Raw genomic sequence first — 15,530 nt, forward strand, 5'->3', positions numbered from 1 at the left:
TTTCATCAGAATGGATTTCAATAAAACTTTGTAGAAAATATAGGTAGCATAACAGCTCAGATGATGGCTGGCTTCACCCATTGCATCCAAATGTGATCTGTTTTGCTTTGGGCTTAATGTGTTGGATAAATCCATAGACTGTAGTTTGTAAACCATGGATATTATACATTATGCAAGCCCAACCAACTGCAGTTTATTCAATAAACCATGGCTCAAAAAAACCACTATTGCTTAGCATGATATGAGGGCCATCTAGGAGTGCTGGATCAATCTTGTTCAGATAAAATATTGCATGTTAAGGTTGTATGAAAATGTAACATTCATGCATCCTACTGTCAGACTTCTCAGACCATGTTTTGGCAGTAAATCTCCAATCCCCTGCTTCTTACGGCTCAATTTTTCTGCTAATATGGCACACAGCTAAATTTTCTCAGCATTTAACAGGAGACATCTCTTGTTTAAACAGTGATGGATCATACTACTTGCAGTAGAACCCAAGACCTGAAACTGTGTTTCGCAAAGAACAAAATACATGATTTTCAAGATATGTGATTCTCCTCTACAGCAGCAACGGGCAACCATTACAGGCCTCATCCAACCACACTGGAGTATTGGTGTGACCTCGGAAGCTACATAAAACATCGGCAGTGGTGCTGATGGCTGGGGGATTTCCATAGTAAACAGTCTGTCAGCAAATTTTGTTAAGAAACTGCTTGGAAACAATCTTCTATATAAAGTTAAAAGCTAGCAAAAAGAAGTTGCTATATGAAAAATTACCTGGAATGGTATGAATGTGAGACTTAGGGGTGAACTTTTGAGTTAAACTTAATAACATGCTGGAAGTGATCCATGCAGTGTGTAGACAATATCCTACATAAGATTAGAAATGTAACAGATTTTATTCCAAAGAAACTGATAAACACCTCCACTTGCCATTGTTGTTGTTGTTTAGTCGTTAAGTCGTGTCCGACTCTTCGTGACCCCATGAACCATATTGCGCCAGGCCTTCCTGTCCTTCACTGCCTCCCTTACTTCACTTACTTCACTTGCTTCACTTGCCATTAACTATCATCAATGAAAAACTGACACCCAGTTGGCTTGTAGCTGGATTCCATATACATGCCGAGCAAGGTAAGGTGCAGAGCTTCAACCAATAGTTGTGGTCACCATCTTGACTCTTGACTAACCCCGTGGGAAATTTTGATGTGACATGTGAAGCGGGAGAAGGATATGTGTCAGAACTGCATCAACCAACAATTGTTAATTCACAAAGCATAGCAGTCAATCGGAGTTGATTGACATATGGGCAATGAGGCTGGACCTGATTGTAGGCAAGGCCAGTGGGGGGCCTGATGGCCGGGAAGGAGCTATGGATCCGTGGAAGGAAGGAAAGAGGCACCACCAGGTGAAAAGGAATTGAGGTGCCAGGGCAACAAGGGGAGGGGGGATAAATAGAGGGAAGTTTACCCAGGCTTTAGTTTTAGCAATGTTTTGTTTCAAGCTGCATGTACCACACAATAAAGGAGCATTTATCTGAACCAGGCCTGGTTTCATGAGAATTCTTCTGAATTGGGGTTTGGACTTTGTGGACTTGACAATATGATCAAAAATCCTTTCTTCCATGAAAAATTCACTCTGAGTTCTCCCCACAATTTCTTCATTTCATCAGCATAACTTTAGAGCCGTTGTGATGGCAAAGGGACCTATTGATTATTCTGGCATCAAATATGGTTGGGGATCTATAACCAAATCACTCAGAGTTCTTTGGGGGTAGATGAAGTTAATGGCTGCCCTGAAAATGAGTTTATTATAGTATCCACAGTCTCAGGATCTCTTCAATTTCCAATCCCCAAGTCTTCCCTTTTGCCTCCCTTACCTTAGCCTGGAAAAACATTGGCAATAAATGGAGATTTTTTTCATCCAGTGAAATAGTTTCAGTAGAGACATGCAAGAACCTCTGTGATAATACATTTGTTAGGGTTTGCTGCTCTTGTTGAAAGTGTTTGAACCTCTAGAAACCTTTTCATTTCTTCCGGTGACAAGATGAACTGCAGCTTGCATTGTCAGGAAAGAAGTTCATCAAGTTCACTTAACTCCATATGTTCACACCACTGCCATCAAGTGGAAATTTTTATTTTCTCACCACCTCCATTATGACAAGACCAGCACCGCCAGTCGTTGACTTACTAAAGCCACCAATGTATCACACCAGATGGAAAATGAAGGCCATAGACGACTGTTTCCTTCAACACCAAATGTCTATTTTATTATAGGTTTTGTAAAACGGTCATTCACGACACATCTCCTAGCAATAATTTTTTAAAGTCCAGTTTTCCTTTTTTTTTTTTCCTCCTCCAAACTGATTTGGCCGTAAATCATAAAGGCCATTTCAAAATGATGTAAGAAAAACCATCCATCTAAATTTAGGTTCACTGGACAAATGTTTCCATTATATTTTCCCCCCAAAGGACACTTGTAAATTCATATACATTTTGTAACTACAGTGGTACCTCTACTTACGAACGCCCCTACTTAAGAAATTTTCGAGATACGACCAGCTCCGGCCCCAAAAATTTACCTCTACTTACGAACTCGCCTCTACTTACAAACCGGATCTGCGGCCATTTTCCCTGCTGCCATGCGGTCGCGGCTTCCTGTGGGCGAGATCGCGGTAGCAAGGAGACATTCGGTGAGGCTTGTGGCGTGCTTTGTGGCGTTTGGAAGGTTTTTGTGGCGTTTGGAAGGTTTTTGAGGTTTAAAAATAAAATGCATATGTTTCAGAACTGTTTAGCCGTATTTACCTTGAACCTTATGGGGGAAATTTACCTCGGGGTGCGACCAAATTCGGAGGGCGGATTAGCCGTATTTACATTGAACCTTATGGGGAAATTTGCCTCGTAGTGCGACCAAATTCGGAGGGTGGAACTGATTAACCGTATTTACATTGAACCTTATGGGAAAATTTACCTCGACTTGAGACCGACTCGAGTTGCAACCAGACTCACGGAACGGATTAAGTTCGTAACTAGAGGTACCACTGTACTTTGAATGCAGGCTTGCTTAACACATGCATGTTTGTAAGTAAGTTTTAAGCACCTCTCCCACCTTTTTCCTAATATACATGTTTAGGTATGCACTGCATTGCAAAATTCTGGGAAGTGTAGACGCTGAAGACCGTGTTCCATTTCACAGACGGATCTGAGAAATTTGAATCTATTCTTACCATAAGGTATATTAAATAATCTCCCCCACCATCACCACCAATTTTGATGTAAATCCATACTTAGTGGCCAGCCTTCTCCAAAATTTGGGGAAAATGTAGTCCTAACAGATCTGTAGAGTAACAGATTGGAATGGCTGGATTTATCCATTGGCCAGTTAAATTAGTCTCTCCTTTTTCTGGCATCCAGCTTGCCTGTAACGCCTTCTTTCCAATTCCTTTCTTTTTCCAAGAATTCCACCCAAACCTGCTGTGGCTTTCCACTTACATTTGTATATATGAAAAGAAAATTCCTCCCAACATCTTAATCAAGAGGATAACAGAATTTTGATAGGTTTCTGTTTCTCATAACAACACAATTTCCGTTCTCATAACAAATTGTGTTGTTATGAGAAACAGAAACTTTGCATTCCCACTTTGCATTTTCAGTTTTCTACACTAATCTTTTCAACTTCCTGGCATCTCAGAGCTAAGAACAAAATACAGGGTATTATAATAGTGCAGTTCTGTCTCATCACAATTAAAAGGGACGATTAATTCAGGATTGAAGAATGAAATAAATGGTTTGGTTTGGGCTCTTCATTTGTTACCATTGATTCCCTAGACTGGAACATGGTAGTGAGAAATTTTTGCTAGCCGTAGTAGTAAAAATAGGAGGGGCCAATTTCATTTCTCCTAAGTTTCTCACCATAGTGACCATTTACAGATTTGCAGGAAAAGTTTGCACAAGGATATATTTGTGTTTTGTGCACACTTCCCTGATATAGTTCTGTATGCTTGAATGCATGTGGTAATTTGGTAAGCATTTCTTTCTTCAGCTCTTACCTTTGCATATGTGTGTGCATTTCCCTGGATTAATTTTTTTTTCCGAGTTGCAGACTGCATCACAAGTTCTGAAAAGATACAAATAATCTCCCTTCTGTTTTGATCTCTCTACCTGCCTGATGGATCTGAAGCCATTATATTTATGTAAGCAATTTGACAGAACCTGTTTCTTATCTGTCCATATTAGAGGGTGCTGTTCTTTTAGTTCTAAATGCATTTGCCCAGTAAAACCTGACTGGAAACCTTTTCTTGGGGTTCAAGGAAATTAACATTGCCCATGTGACGTCTGTGGATCTGAACGTGCTTATGGATTCCCCTTTAGGATCTCACAGATTCCCTGACCTACCTGATATATTTTAAAGCCTTGTAGTAAAGCAAACCCCCAGTCTCTTACATTATCTGGGGCTGCAGAGCACACATCATGAACCAGGTTCCTACTTCAAGAATCAGAAGTTGGTTCCAAAACTTCATTCCCTAGTTGTTATATCAAGCAATGACCACTTTGAACCATCTGCTGTGAACCATTCTGAATGGAACTTGCACCTCACACATCAACAAACCAAACACAGTAGTTTTCAGTAGATCCAAGTCCATATATCCAGCTGAGAATCATCAAGGCTTGAGTAGTCAAATGATGGGAGATCATCTGATATGGATCTCCATGAATCATCTATTAGCTAAGAAGACAAAGGGGTCTCCATGCTATCACTTTCAAGTCTTTGAGGCCGAAGGGACCGGAAATAGGCCATTAAAACATTTTCGTTTCTCTCCTCCTCCTCCTCCTGCTCCTTGGCAGTGGGCCCTGCAGTCCTGCTGCTGTCAAAATGGGTGAAGCGGTGCAGGATGGCAGCCCTGCTGTGTCGGAATAGCCTTTGCTGAAACTCTGATGTCATGAAATAGTAGAGAATGGGATCCAAGCAGCAATTAAGGCTTGCGAGGCACAGCGCAATGGAGTGGAAATACATAATGTGGTGATGGACCAAGCAGCTTCCAAAGACCCCTTGCTTGACCATCATGAAGATGGGGAAGTTCACATGATAGGGGGTGAAGCAGATGAAGAACACGGCTGCACACCCCAAGATCAGGCGCCAAGCTTTCTGCTTCTGGTTGGCCTGTTGCACAGGGGCTTGTGGATCCCGCAGGGACTGTCTCATTTTCCACGTGCAATAAATGATTATTGCGAGAGGGAGAAGAAACCCAGAGAGCTCAGCTACTACCATCAGTGCTATGGCGGCTCCCCTCGTTAACTGTTTTACTTCCAGGTCAGCAAAGCAGGTATTGGCGCTAGGACGCCTTAGGATTGGAAGGGAGAGACAAGCTGCTCCCACCACTATCCAGATGGCAGCACTGATGGCGACCTCATGCCTGCATTTCCAGCTGTTGGCTCGGAAGGGGTGAAGCAGAAAGAGATACCTTTGGACGCTGATGCAGGTGAGGAAGCAGATGCTCGCGTACATGTTGAGGTATTTCAGGTAGAAGCAGAACTGACAGAGGAATCCCCCAAAAGGCCAGTTGTGGTTGACATAGTAATACATCCTCAAAGGCAATGAGAGGACATGAGCCAGATCAGCAGCGGCCAAATTCATCATGAAAACGACCGCTTTGCTTTCCTTCTTGATGAAGCAACACAAAACCCAGAGAGCAAGGCTGTTTCCCACCAGGCCAGGGATAAAGATAATAGCATAAGTAGAGGCATATAAGGAGGCCTGGAAGCCCATCGAAGGATCAGAACAATTCTCAGAAGAATTGTCACCTGGCATCTTGATCAGGTCAGTGGGCTTCCTGAACACAGCGGTGGCTGAGAAGATCCCTGTGAAGAACAGAAGAAGCAGGAGCAAATATTTATTTCCTTCTACGGAAAGACAGAAGGCTGTAGCCTTGAACGCACATACTAAGTTCATTGATCAAACCATGTTGTCACTTAAAAAGAAAACCCTGCTCAGCTAGACATACCTTACTTCAACCTTTCCCAAGCTGGCTGGGAAGTCCATATGCGACTTAAGTCCAACACATCTGGAGGTTGAGAAAGCTGCTATCCATGTTCCTATTCACAATTTTTTTTTAAAGACACAGTTTTCTTGCTTGTTTGTTTCTGCAAGCTCCATGGATTAAATCACAAGAGGGAAGGGAAAGAGTGACCACTGTAGGAAAAGGAACCTAAGTTATAATTATTTTTAACCAGGGAGCTAAAATCTTGTTATATGTCAACGGGTGGAGTATGAATGGCAGGCATGTTCATTCATTTCCAGATGAGCCAGCCTTAAATAAGTTCTCTTCCTTCCTGTCTGCTGATTCTAAGATGCTGTAATGATTTTTCCTCCTGAGGATGCTGTATGAGTAATATAGCAGAAGTCTCAAACTCTCATCAGAAGAATCAGCACAATAGAGACGATGGCCCCTATCAGAAAAATACATGGAGCAAAACGCACACAGTCAATCAAATTGTCTTTTTTTGGTGGGGTGGGGGGGAGAGGGGAACATTTCAACTCTCTACTCTGCTCTTCCTCTTTGGAACAACATTTTCAAATCCAAATAAGCAGGACTGATAGTAGTCTTCTAGTTACTGTCAAATTAAAATTCTCAACAGCTTTAGCCATCAAATTCAAGGCTGATGGATGTTGAGGGCTGTGGTAAGCCCTACAATAACATTTACAGAGTTTAGAAAATAGACACCCCCCTCCCCAAGTTATCTGGGAAAAAAACCCAGAAAATCCTTGCCCTACCCAAGCATGTAATGCAGCCCCACTCACATTAAATTGCTTATTATGGAGTTATTTATGTACTCAATTTATATGCTACCAAATCCATTTCAACTTATGGCAGCTTTTGGGATCCCAGTTAAACTATCTTTAGTAGAAGCATCATTTTTATCACTTTTTTATGATAAAAATATACCATAAGGTAAAATGTCCATGGTAAACCTATTCACTATAATATCCATATACCATTTACCGTTAAAGTATCCAGGGTAAAATGAGTGCATCCACATTAATTTAAGAATAAAAGAATTAACTATTTCAGCATTCACAAGAACGTTGCTCCAGCCATTGAGAATCTTGCTCCCTCCACCTAGTGTGCTATGACTCCTGATCACTTGAAGAATTTTTACCCTTGTTCTAATGGAACAATTAGGTCTGAATGAGTGGGCTGAAATCAAAAAAGAAAGATTTTAGAAAAAGGGAGTGGGACTTTGGCATAGGAATTGGCTGGAAGGCTAAGAACTCAGGGAGGGTCAGAAGCCAGCAAAAAGAAACCTCTCAAGCCCTCATATCCCACTGATAAGCTCAAATCTCTTCCATCTTTCCTGTTTCAATGAGAAAAAAATTACAAAAGCAGAAAACGAGTGCTGATAACCATCCCGTATGACTCATCCGTTTCCATTCCTCTCCTCCTACCCTGGGCTACAATAAATTGCATTTTTTCTTTCCTTTTCTTCTTGAAACCCATTAAAAAGCAAAAGCAATACCGTTACCAGCCTTTCTGAATCCTCTTGAAGCGGGGAAACTTTCACAGAATGTCAGCAAAGCTCTGATTCAGATGCTTACATAAGGTTCTCTCAAGTGGCCTGGTTTGGATCAGGACACACATCTGGGGCCAGCCAACTATTAAACCAGTGTTTCTCAACCTTGGCAGCTTGAAGATGTGTGGACTTCAACTCCCAGAATTCCCCAGCCAGCATAAGCAAAATAATATAAATGGCTTGGTAGATATTGGACATGGGAAGTTGTGGCTGGTGGTTAAGGTGGTGGACTAGAAGCTGGAAGACTGCAAGTTCCTTCCTCACTTAAATATGGAAGCCATCTGGGTACCTGTGCCAGTTATTCTCTCTCTCAGCCCAATCCAGTTTTAAAAGGGGATTGTTGTGGGGGAAATAGGAGGAAGGAGCATTATCTACACTGCTTTGAGTTGTATAAAATAAGGTGGGGTATTAAACAAAGCATCCAGACACATTATGTGAAGACCTACCTCTCTGGAAAAGGCTCTATGCTGGGAATGGTGGAAGGAAAGAGAAGAAGAGGATGGCCAGTAGCAAGGGGACCGAGCAAGGACTGAGCAAGGATTCCATTACAGTGCACTGTTGGAAGACCTGAAAGACCAGGCTGGGGACAGATCATCATGGAGAAAACCTTTGTGGTCGCTAGGAGTTGAAAATCAATCATTAAACCAATGAACCAACCAGCCAACCAACCAGTAAAATGGCTCTTCTTCACTGTTGGAGGCAAGAGTTGTGGTGATGGAATGTATCTACAAGGACAAGAGTGATGTGGGAGATCAAGGCTATCAGGAAGGAGGGGTGCATTCCAGGAGGGGGAAGGAGGCAAGAGGCAGCAGAGTCCACAGGGGGAGCGCGGGAAGCGAAAGAGGTTCAGGATAGCCACTCTGTAGAAACTCCCAGGGTATATCCACTAGTTGCCGTAGTATAGATTTAGTCTGGCAAGATTCTTTCTCTAGGGTGTAAGCTGATAAAGGAACTGGACTGGACTGGACCATTTCATCGTTGTTCTTGGGCTGGGCCTGACAGTTGTTCTCAACCACCTAATCCATGGAGGTTAAGGCAATGGATGGCTATAGGTTAATCAGCCTACATTTCATCTCCTCTATAAAAGTCAGGCATTCTCTGTGATGCTGGGCCTGAATGATGATATTACCCTTGTGTCCTCTCTATATGTTTCCCAAAAGACATCTGGTTGGCCAGTGTGGGAGCAAAATGCTGGACAAGATCAGCCTCTAATCTGATCTAGCCTTGCTCTCCTTATTCTCTTATTATACTGGAGTTTCTCTAAGCTAGCCTGCACTCTCAGCTGTGGTGAAGGATCTCTTTCTGTTCTGTCTATTGATGGCTGAAAACTTCATTTACTGTTTGAAGGATAGAGATTGCAGAATGTGGAGCCACATTCTACACATGGGTAGAAGTGGTCTTTTCCTTTTTCTAGTTTTTTGGGGAACAAGTGTAGATATTTTTGAACCCTGAATTACACTTTGGCTTTTGGGTGCTGCTCATCTCAACTTTGCAAGGACGTTTGCCATGAAGTGTCAATCATCATGGTCAAGGGGAGGGGGGTTCAGAAGCCACAAAAAGGGGTCTCATGTGGTCCTGGGGCTGAAGCTTATCCATCCCTACTTGAAGTTGTTCTGGAAAAAGTATAATAATATGGCATGGGGCCAGGTTATTTGAGAGTTCACCTCTCCCCAATTACAACTACCGATCCCATCAGGTCTGGCAGAAGAGGCAAGTGGTGGGTCCCATCAGCCAAAGACTTTCATTTGGCGGGATCCAGAAAGAGAGCCTTTTCTGCCATGGCACCTGCCCTCTGGAACATCATTCCCCCCAAGATGAGATTGGCACCAACCTTCCGGAAGGCCCTCAAAACTCGGATGTGCCATCGGGCTTGGGGATCCCAAGAGTGGAGACTGTTAAATAGTTATATTGTATATAGTTAAAGTGGACTCTCCTCTGTTTTTTATTATTGTGTTTTTAAATGTAGCTTTTAATTTTATTTTTTTTTTAATGGTAGACAATTATGATTTTATTTGTGTTTGTTTTAACTATGTACACTGCCCAGAATCACATGCAAGTGATATGGGTGGTCATATAAATGTAATAAATATATAAAATCTGTGTAGATGGGTTTGTCTTTTTATAAATTTTAATGATGTATTTATTGTTTTAACTTGATGTAAACCACCCAGAGTCCCCCATTGTGGGGAGATGGGCAGGGATAAGTCTATGTATAAATAAATAAAAATAAATAAAAATGCCTTTAGAAGCAGAGGTCCTTTGTATTTGCAGGGATCATCCAAGTCAACCCATTTCCATTTGGGTCTGTTTACAGACTATATTTATACCTTCGTATCTCAGTGCTGTGTGCATGTGAGTCTAAAGGTTCAGCATTGCTTGAAACTTTCTACCTCTGTTCCTTCTCTTTCTGTTGCTGTTGATTCATTCAAACCCTTCAAGAGCAAAGAAGCCACAGTTGGGGGTTGGCTTAACCTTGAAGGGTCCTCCCATCTCTTTTCTGGTAAATAGCCCAATGCTCTGACATTTCTAAGCTGCTATTTTCACTTTTAGATTTCTATGGATGGTTTTAATTTGTTTATATTTTTCGTAGCGGCATGTTTTTCACTGTACTGTTTGTAGAGATGTTTTCCCCCACTTGCCTGATCAGCAACCGCTCTGGGAGATAGCTTCTCTTCTGCAATGTGGGGTTATGATCTTTTCCAAAAGTGTGTAAATAAACAGTCGTATACCCCTTCCTCCAAAAAGATGATGACTCAGATAATGACAAAGATTCAGGAAAACTATGGGAACTTGATGAACCTTGACCTAAACTCAGGGCTCATGAAACTCAGTATGATTTCAACCTAAGCAAGCAGGCAGGACGAGATCCTCGAGAAAGAGGTGAGTCTAAAGCTACTTTTACTGGAACAGCTATAGTAGCAAAGTCTTGTAAGTCTGAATGTGCTTTCCTTTCTCTCTCCTTCATCTTTATGAGAATTAAGGGGAGGGGGGTGCTGTCTGAGGCATTTTCATTAACCACTTTCTTGGTCTGGACTCAAGCCACATTTATCTGATCGTTGCCTTGGAAATGGATCTTCCCTCTGTCCTTCTACACTCTCTACAGCTCATTACGGAGGCTGAATGGGGATTAGCAATGAAGGTGCCGCAAATCAAACCAGCAGAGTTTTCTGCTGGCTCACAGGAGAAAAGCACTAATACAGCTGTATGGCTGTGTCTCCGGGTACTTTCAGACCTCCTTGACCACCACATAGCAAAAGAAACTCAAAAGAAGAAATGGACGTGTGCCGAAGTGCCATTTTGCACGCATGAGGAAGGATCAAGCCGTAGGAGCCATTCCAAGCATAGTTCCTGGATCCTTTGAATTAAGAAGATCACAGCAGTAAGGACTGTGATAGCTTCTAGTCATGGCCATTATCCTCAAGGATCAACCCTGCATGAATCAGACATTTTAGGACAGGGCTACCACATCTGGACTACAAAAATCCAGAGCCACTAAACAGGGAGAAGAGAATTAGTATAATTTCTTTCTTTCTACTGCTGTCTAATATTTCCTTCTGCATTTTTGCACCCCAAATCTGGTAGACCTTAGAAGCTCAGTGAGACACAGTTTAAATTAACATTAACTGCCACGAAAATAATAAACCAGAATCGTTTCTAGCCAAATGCCACTTTTCCTCTGATGCTCAATAAACAGAAGTCACAATTAACTATTTATTCCAACAAGGATGGGACAGAACTCTTTCTAAAGGTTTGGTAAAGATTCCTCTTTTATTTTGTAAAGTGCTGTTTTCCACCAGATTAAAAAAAAACAACAACTGAAGAAAATCATAACGATTATAGTAATCTAAAACAGGACATTTTTAAGTGAAAGAGTGACATGTGGCAGTCTCTGCTAATGGGCAATCTTTTTGAAGAAAAGAAACAACCTTGCTGCTCAGCTGATTTCCTTGGCAGGAAAACTTTGTTTTCCATTTTAAAGCTATGATATGGATTTAATTAATTGAGGGTGGGGCTTGCCTTTGATTTGTAGTGTATTCAGAAATGCTGTATCACATTTCTGTGTATCCAGGAACAGAATTCCTTCCTGCTTGCAGTCCTGCACACTCACTTTGAAATCAGGACCTTTGATACCAGAGGAAGCCCATTCTAGATTCGGGGAGAACAACCTTACCTCATAGCAGTTTCCATTCTTTGAAAGGTTGATGACCGCAGAAAGGAATGAGAAACAAAAAGAAGAAAGACGCTTCCTCTGAGCTTGGCTGTTTTACTTGTTTCAGTTGCGAGATTTCTCATGCAGTTTCAACCTCAGGCAGAACATCATCCTGAAAATTCTTCAGAAAGGCGAGTGGTGCTCCACACAGAGCTGAGACTCTGTGAAAGGATATCCTGGTTCTCGTTTCTCTGCTCCACTTAAAATACGGCCACAGCTTTCTGGAAAGGAGACAAAATAACAGATGACATCACCAGCCTTGAGAAGCTGCCTGCTTCTTCACGCAATGTCCAAGTTTACAGTTTCTGCCTATTTTCTCATTAGAAGCGGGTTGTGCTGTAGAGCCCGCCCAAGAGAGAGGAACTGTGTTTACGAATGGCACATCTCATTTCAAACACAGGCCCATCTGGCCACCTTCAGCCACTCATCTTCCAGACTTGCTCTCTGAGGTTGTGCAATTTTGTTGGGAGACTTGGAGACAGGGGCTGTCTCTCAATCTAATTTGCAACACAGGTTGGCGATGCTACAGGAAAGCAGGAGAGAGAGAGAGAGAGAGAGAGAGAGAGAATCACGCCTGCCATTGTGAGCTCTTTGGAGGAAGAGAAATAGAAATCTGGTCTATGAATGCAGGTGGAACTTGTAGGGCTGTTGTATAAGGATGGATAACATTTTAGGGCCTGAGAGCTGCCGTTGAATTCCTTGGGGAAGCTAGGACTTTCTCTGGTTGGGTTTTGTTTTGTTCTGGATGTGGCATTTTTTCTTTTTTATTTAATTAATTAGAAAAATTAAGTCATCGTTTGGCCTTGATAGCTTATACAGACACATTCCTGCAGGTTTCTTGGCATGAATCAGAAATGGTTTGAAATTCAGGGATTATTTCTTTGACTGCCCAGATTGGCTTACATTACTGGGATTTCTGCTGGTCTAAGGACAAGTACTCACCAGATCACGCTTTGTTATCAAAATCCCTCAGGGTTGGTTAAGCGTTGCCAACCAGCTGGGCTTTTAAACCTAGTTGAGAACTTTTGGGGGTGTTTCCCACCAATGTTCAGCATTCTTGTTGCCAAGTTTCATCAGTGTAGTTGGAAGAGGGCCTTCAGAAGCTACAGAAATGAAGTTCATAATTGCGTGCAGCCCTGAGATCACGGGTTGCCCACTCCAGTTGTGAAAACCACTGAAAAGTTATCCATGGAATGAGTAACACATCTGGGAAATGTTAGAGCAGATTTTCCCAACCTTATGCCCTTCAGATATGTTGGACTTACTCCTATCATCTCTTAACTAGGATGGTCTAACATTTGAGAATGTTGGGTTGAAGAAGGCTGTATTATATACTGGCTTGGTTCACACATAGACTTAAGTTATCCTTTATTTTAGCCATAGTTTAAAACCACAAACACTGGGCAGATTCTGGATTACTGTGAGGAAAAGTAAGCAATGGCAATAATTTTTTTAAATGTAATTGCTTCTCATCAAGAAACAATTATAATGTAATATTTGTTATTTTAATAATGTGATTAATTTAATTAATGTCATCTCAAAACTATAGGAGAAACAATAGGGCTCTACTCTCTTCTGCATGAACAGCACCATTTTGGCAACATAAAAGTCTATATCAGTGAAACAAGTTTATTATATTACTATATTCATGTATAGGATAACAGCAGAAACTGTAGTAACAAAGAAATGGAAACCTAATTTAGGAATAAATACAGAAGGTGTCCCAAACATTTTCTGGAATATTTCAGATAGTCAGTGTTACATATCTAGTTGGATTCCAGGAAACGAGAGAAGGAAAAGTAAAATAAGACATTGTTTTGAAAGCTGGAACTGTTTCTCAGCCTGTTGAAATGACTATTTTAATCAGGACGTCCAAACAGAAATCTTAGCATCCTGTAAGATTTGTTTTGATTCTGGGCTTGCTGTAAGTAGTTAGAAGATTTTTTTTTTTTAAGAGATATGCTTCTAAATGTTTGCTTTTGCTAATACTGTCATAATGAAATTAACTGATTCCTGAAGAAAATCTATTTATGTATTTGCTAAGAGTTGACACTGACTTAATGGCACATAACCAATGAATCAATCAATGCTTAATTTATATCTATATGTTTCTTGTAACTGCAGAATAGAAAGGAAAATATCACCAATATTTTAAAGCCTTCCCAAACTTCTTTCTCCTCCACATCCCCATCCTGAATAAATAAAAAGCATCGAAGTATCACTGGGAGGAAAAAGCAGAAGTCCGTAAAAATTATTTTCCCCTGGTTTGGGCTTTTATTTTCAGTGAAGACCAAGAAGGGGGGAAATCAGAGATACTGGGATTTTTTTTCAATAGGGTAGAGATAAACTTCCACTAACAAGGTCATACAGGGAGTTTAAAATATTTCTTAAGTACGTACCTGCATAGAACAGAACTCCAGAAGAATTCTCTGTCATCAGGACCGGCGTAGGGTGGGGGGTGTTTAAAAAAAGTCAGAAGACTAGTCTCTTTAGCTTTAGAAAGAAAAGCCCAACACGGCTTTCCAGGCATTTTTCTGATCTCTAGCGCACAAAGACATGCACCAAGGACAGAGCATGGATAAAGGTTGAAAAATGTCACATCCCCTATGTTTTGCTTGTGTGTGTGTCTTCACGTTAGTCTTGGCTCCTGGCAACTGCCTGGACAAGTCCCTACAGTTTTCTTGGTAAGCTTTTCAGAGGTGGCTTGTCACGTCCTTCTCCTGAGGGCTGAGAGAGAAGGACTGGCCCAAGGTCACCCAGTTGGCTTTGTGCCTAAAGGGGGACTAGAACCCACGGCCTCCTGGTTTCTGCCTTTAACCACTACACCAAACTGGCATTCTTGTTTTGCTTGGTGGACAGCAATAATTCCACTTTATATCTTAACTCCAGGTCCCTCTGTAAGTAATGGGACCCAAAGAGAATGTGAATGAAGGGGACAGTCTTCTCCAAGGACAGGATCAATACTTTTCACCACAGCAGAGAACTGGGTATGCATCTGGGTCTGTGGTCCTTTCCCCACTGCTGAATCGGTGCTCAGCTTGCCTCCACAAGGCATGACATTTGTGGTCCCCATCACTACTCCTCTCCTGCCTCAGTTTCCTCTGTTCCTAGTCAATGCCAGTCAATGGATGATGAAACCTAACATTTGGCACCAGTGGTGTCTGAAAGGGGAGGGTGGGAGGGCATGAACAGCATTTGGCCCACCCAGTAAGAAACCCCACCCTTTTTGGATGTGCATCGCAATGTTGCACACACCTCTAAAAGGGGCAGAATTTGCAGTGCAAGATGCCTTTCATTGTTTTGATGAACGAAGGAGACTTCTCCAGACCCCCATATTTTATAAATCTTGTGGTCGCCCTTGGATGGAATCAGAAGAATGGCAATATGAAAGGTGGGTAAGGTTGAGTTAAGGCTATCTTACTCATGGGCTGGGGATCATATGGAGGTCATCTAATTCAGCTGAAAAAGGATGCAGCCAGGTGTTTGGGTCAAACACTAGTGGGAAAAAGCTTAAGGTGTGTAATCAATCTATCAATCAATCGATCAGGATTTATGTCCAAGTAAAACGTATTTGTCTAAATAGGTTCCCCATAAGTCAGTAGTTCAGAGTCTAAGTTATCTAAAGGAATAAAGTCCTTGTATGATCTTTTACTTCCCCTGTATAGGCATGATGTAGGTTTGTGGCATCATTCAGAGCAGTGTTTCTCAACCTTGGCAGCTTGAAGATGTGTGGACCAACTCCCAGAATTCCCCAG

The 15,530-nt window shown here is 41.7% G+C and overlaps 1 protein-coding gene across 1 annotated transcript; it reads right to left on the reverse strand.

The window, feature by feature from the left end:
• Nucleotides 1-2,245: 2,245 nt before the first annotated feature.
• Nucleotides 2,246-12,348, reverse strand: LOC103065392 (putative P2Y purinoceptor 10). The gene is made up of 2 exons (XM_007426608.3): nucleotides 11,737-12,348; nucleotides 2,246-5,855 (listed from the first exon to the last, which is right to left on the reverse strand). The coding sequence occupies exon 2, from the start codon at nucleotides 5,803-5,805 to the stop codon at nucleotides 4,723-4,725; it is 1,083 nt and encodes a 360-aa protein (XP_007426670.1). The 5' UTR covers nucleotides 5,806-5,855; nucleotides 11,737-12,348; the 3' UTR covers nucleotides 2,246-4,722.
• Between the last annotated feature and the right edge of the window lie 3,182 nt (nucleotides 12,349-15,530).

This window comes from Python bivittatus, unplaced genomic scaffold (assembly GCF_059951505.1).
Source record: "Python bivittatus isolate LINGU-HERP-01145 unplaced genomic scaffold, Pbiv_v1 ctg000790_np1212, whole genome shotgun sequence".
Classification (NCBI taxonomy): Eukaryota; Metazoa; Chordata; class Lepidosauria; order Squamata; family Pythonidae; genus Python; species Python bivittatus.

Coding starts and splice junctions, on each gene's coding strand:
- LOC103065392 (XM_007426608.3), bottom strand. CDS start 5,805: ATGCCAGGTGACAATTCTTCTGAGAATTGTTCTGATCCTTCGATGGGC.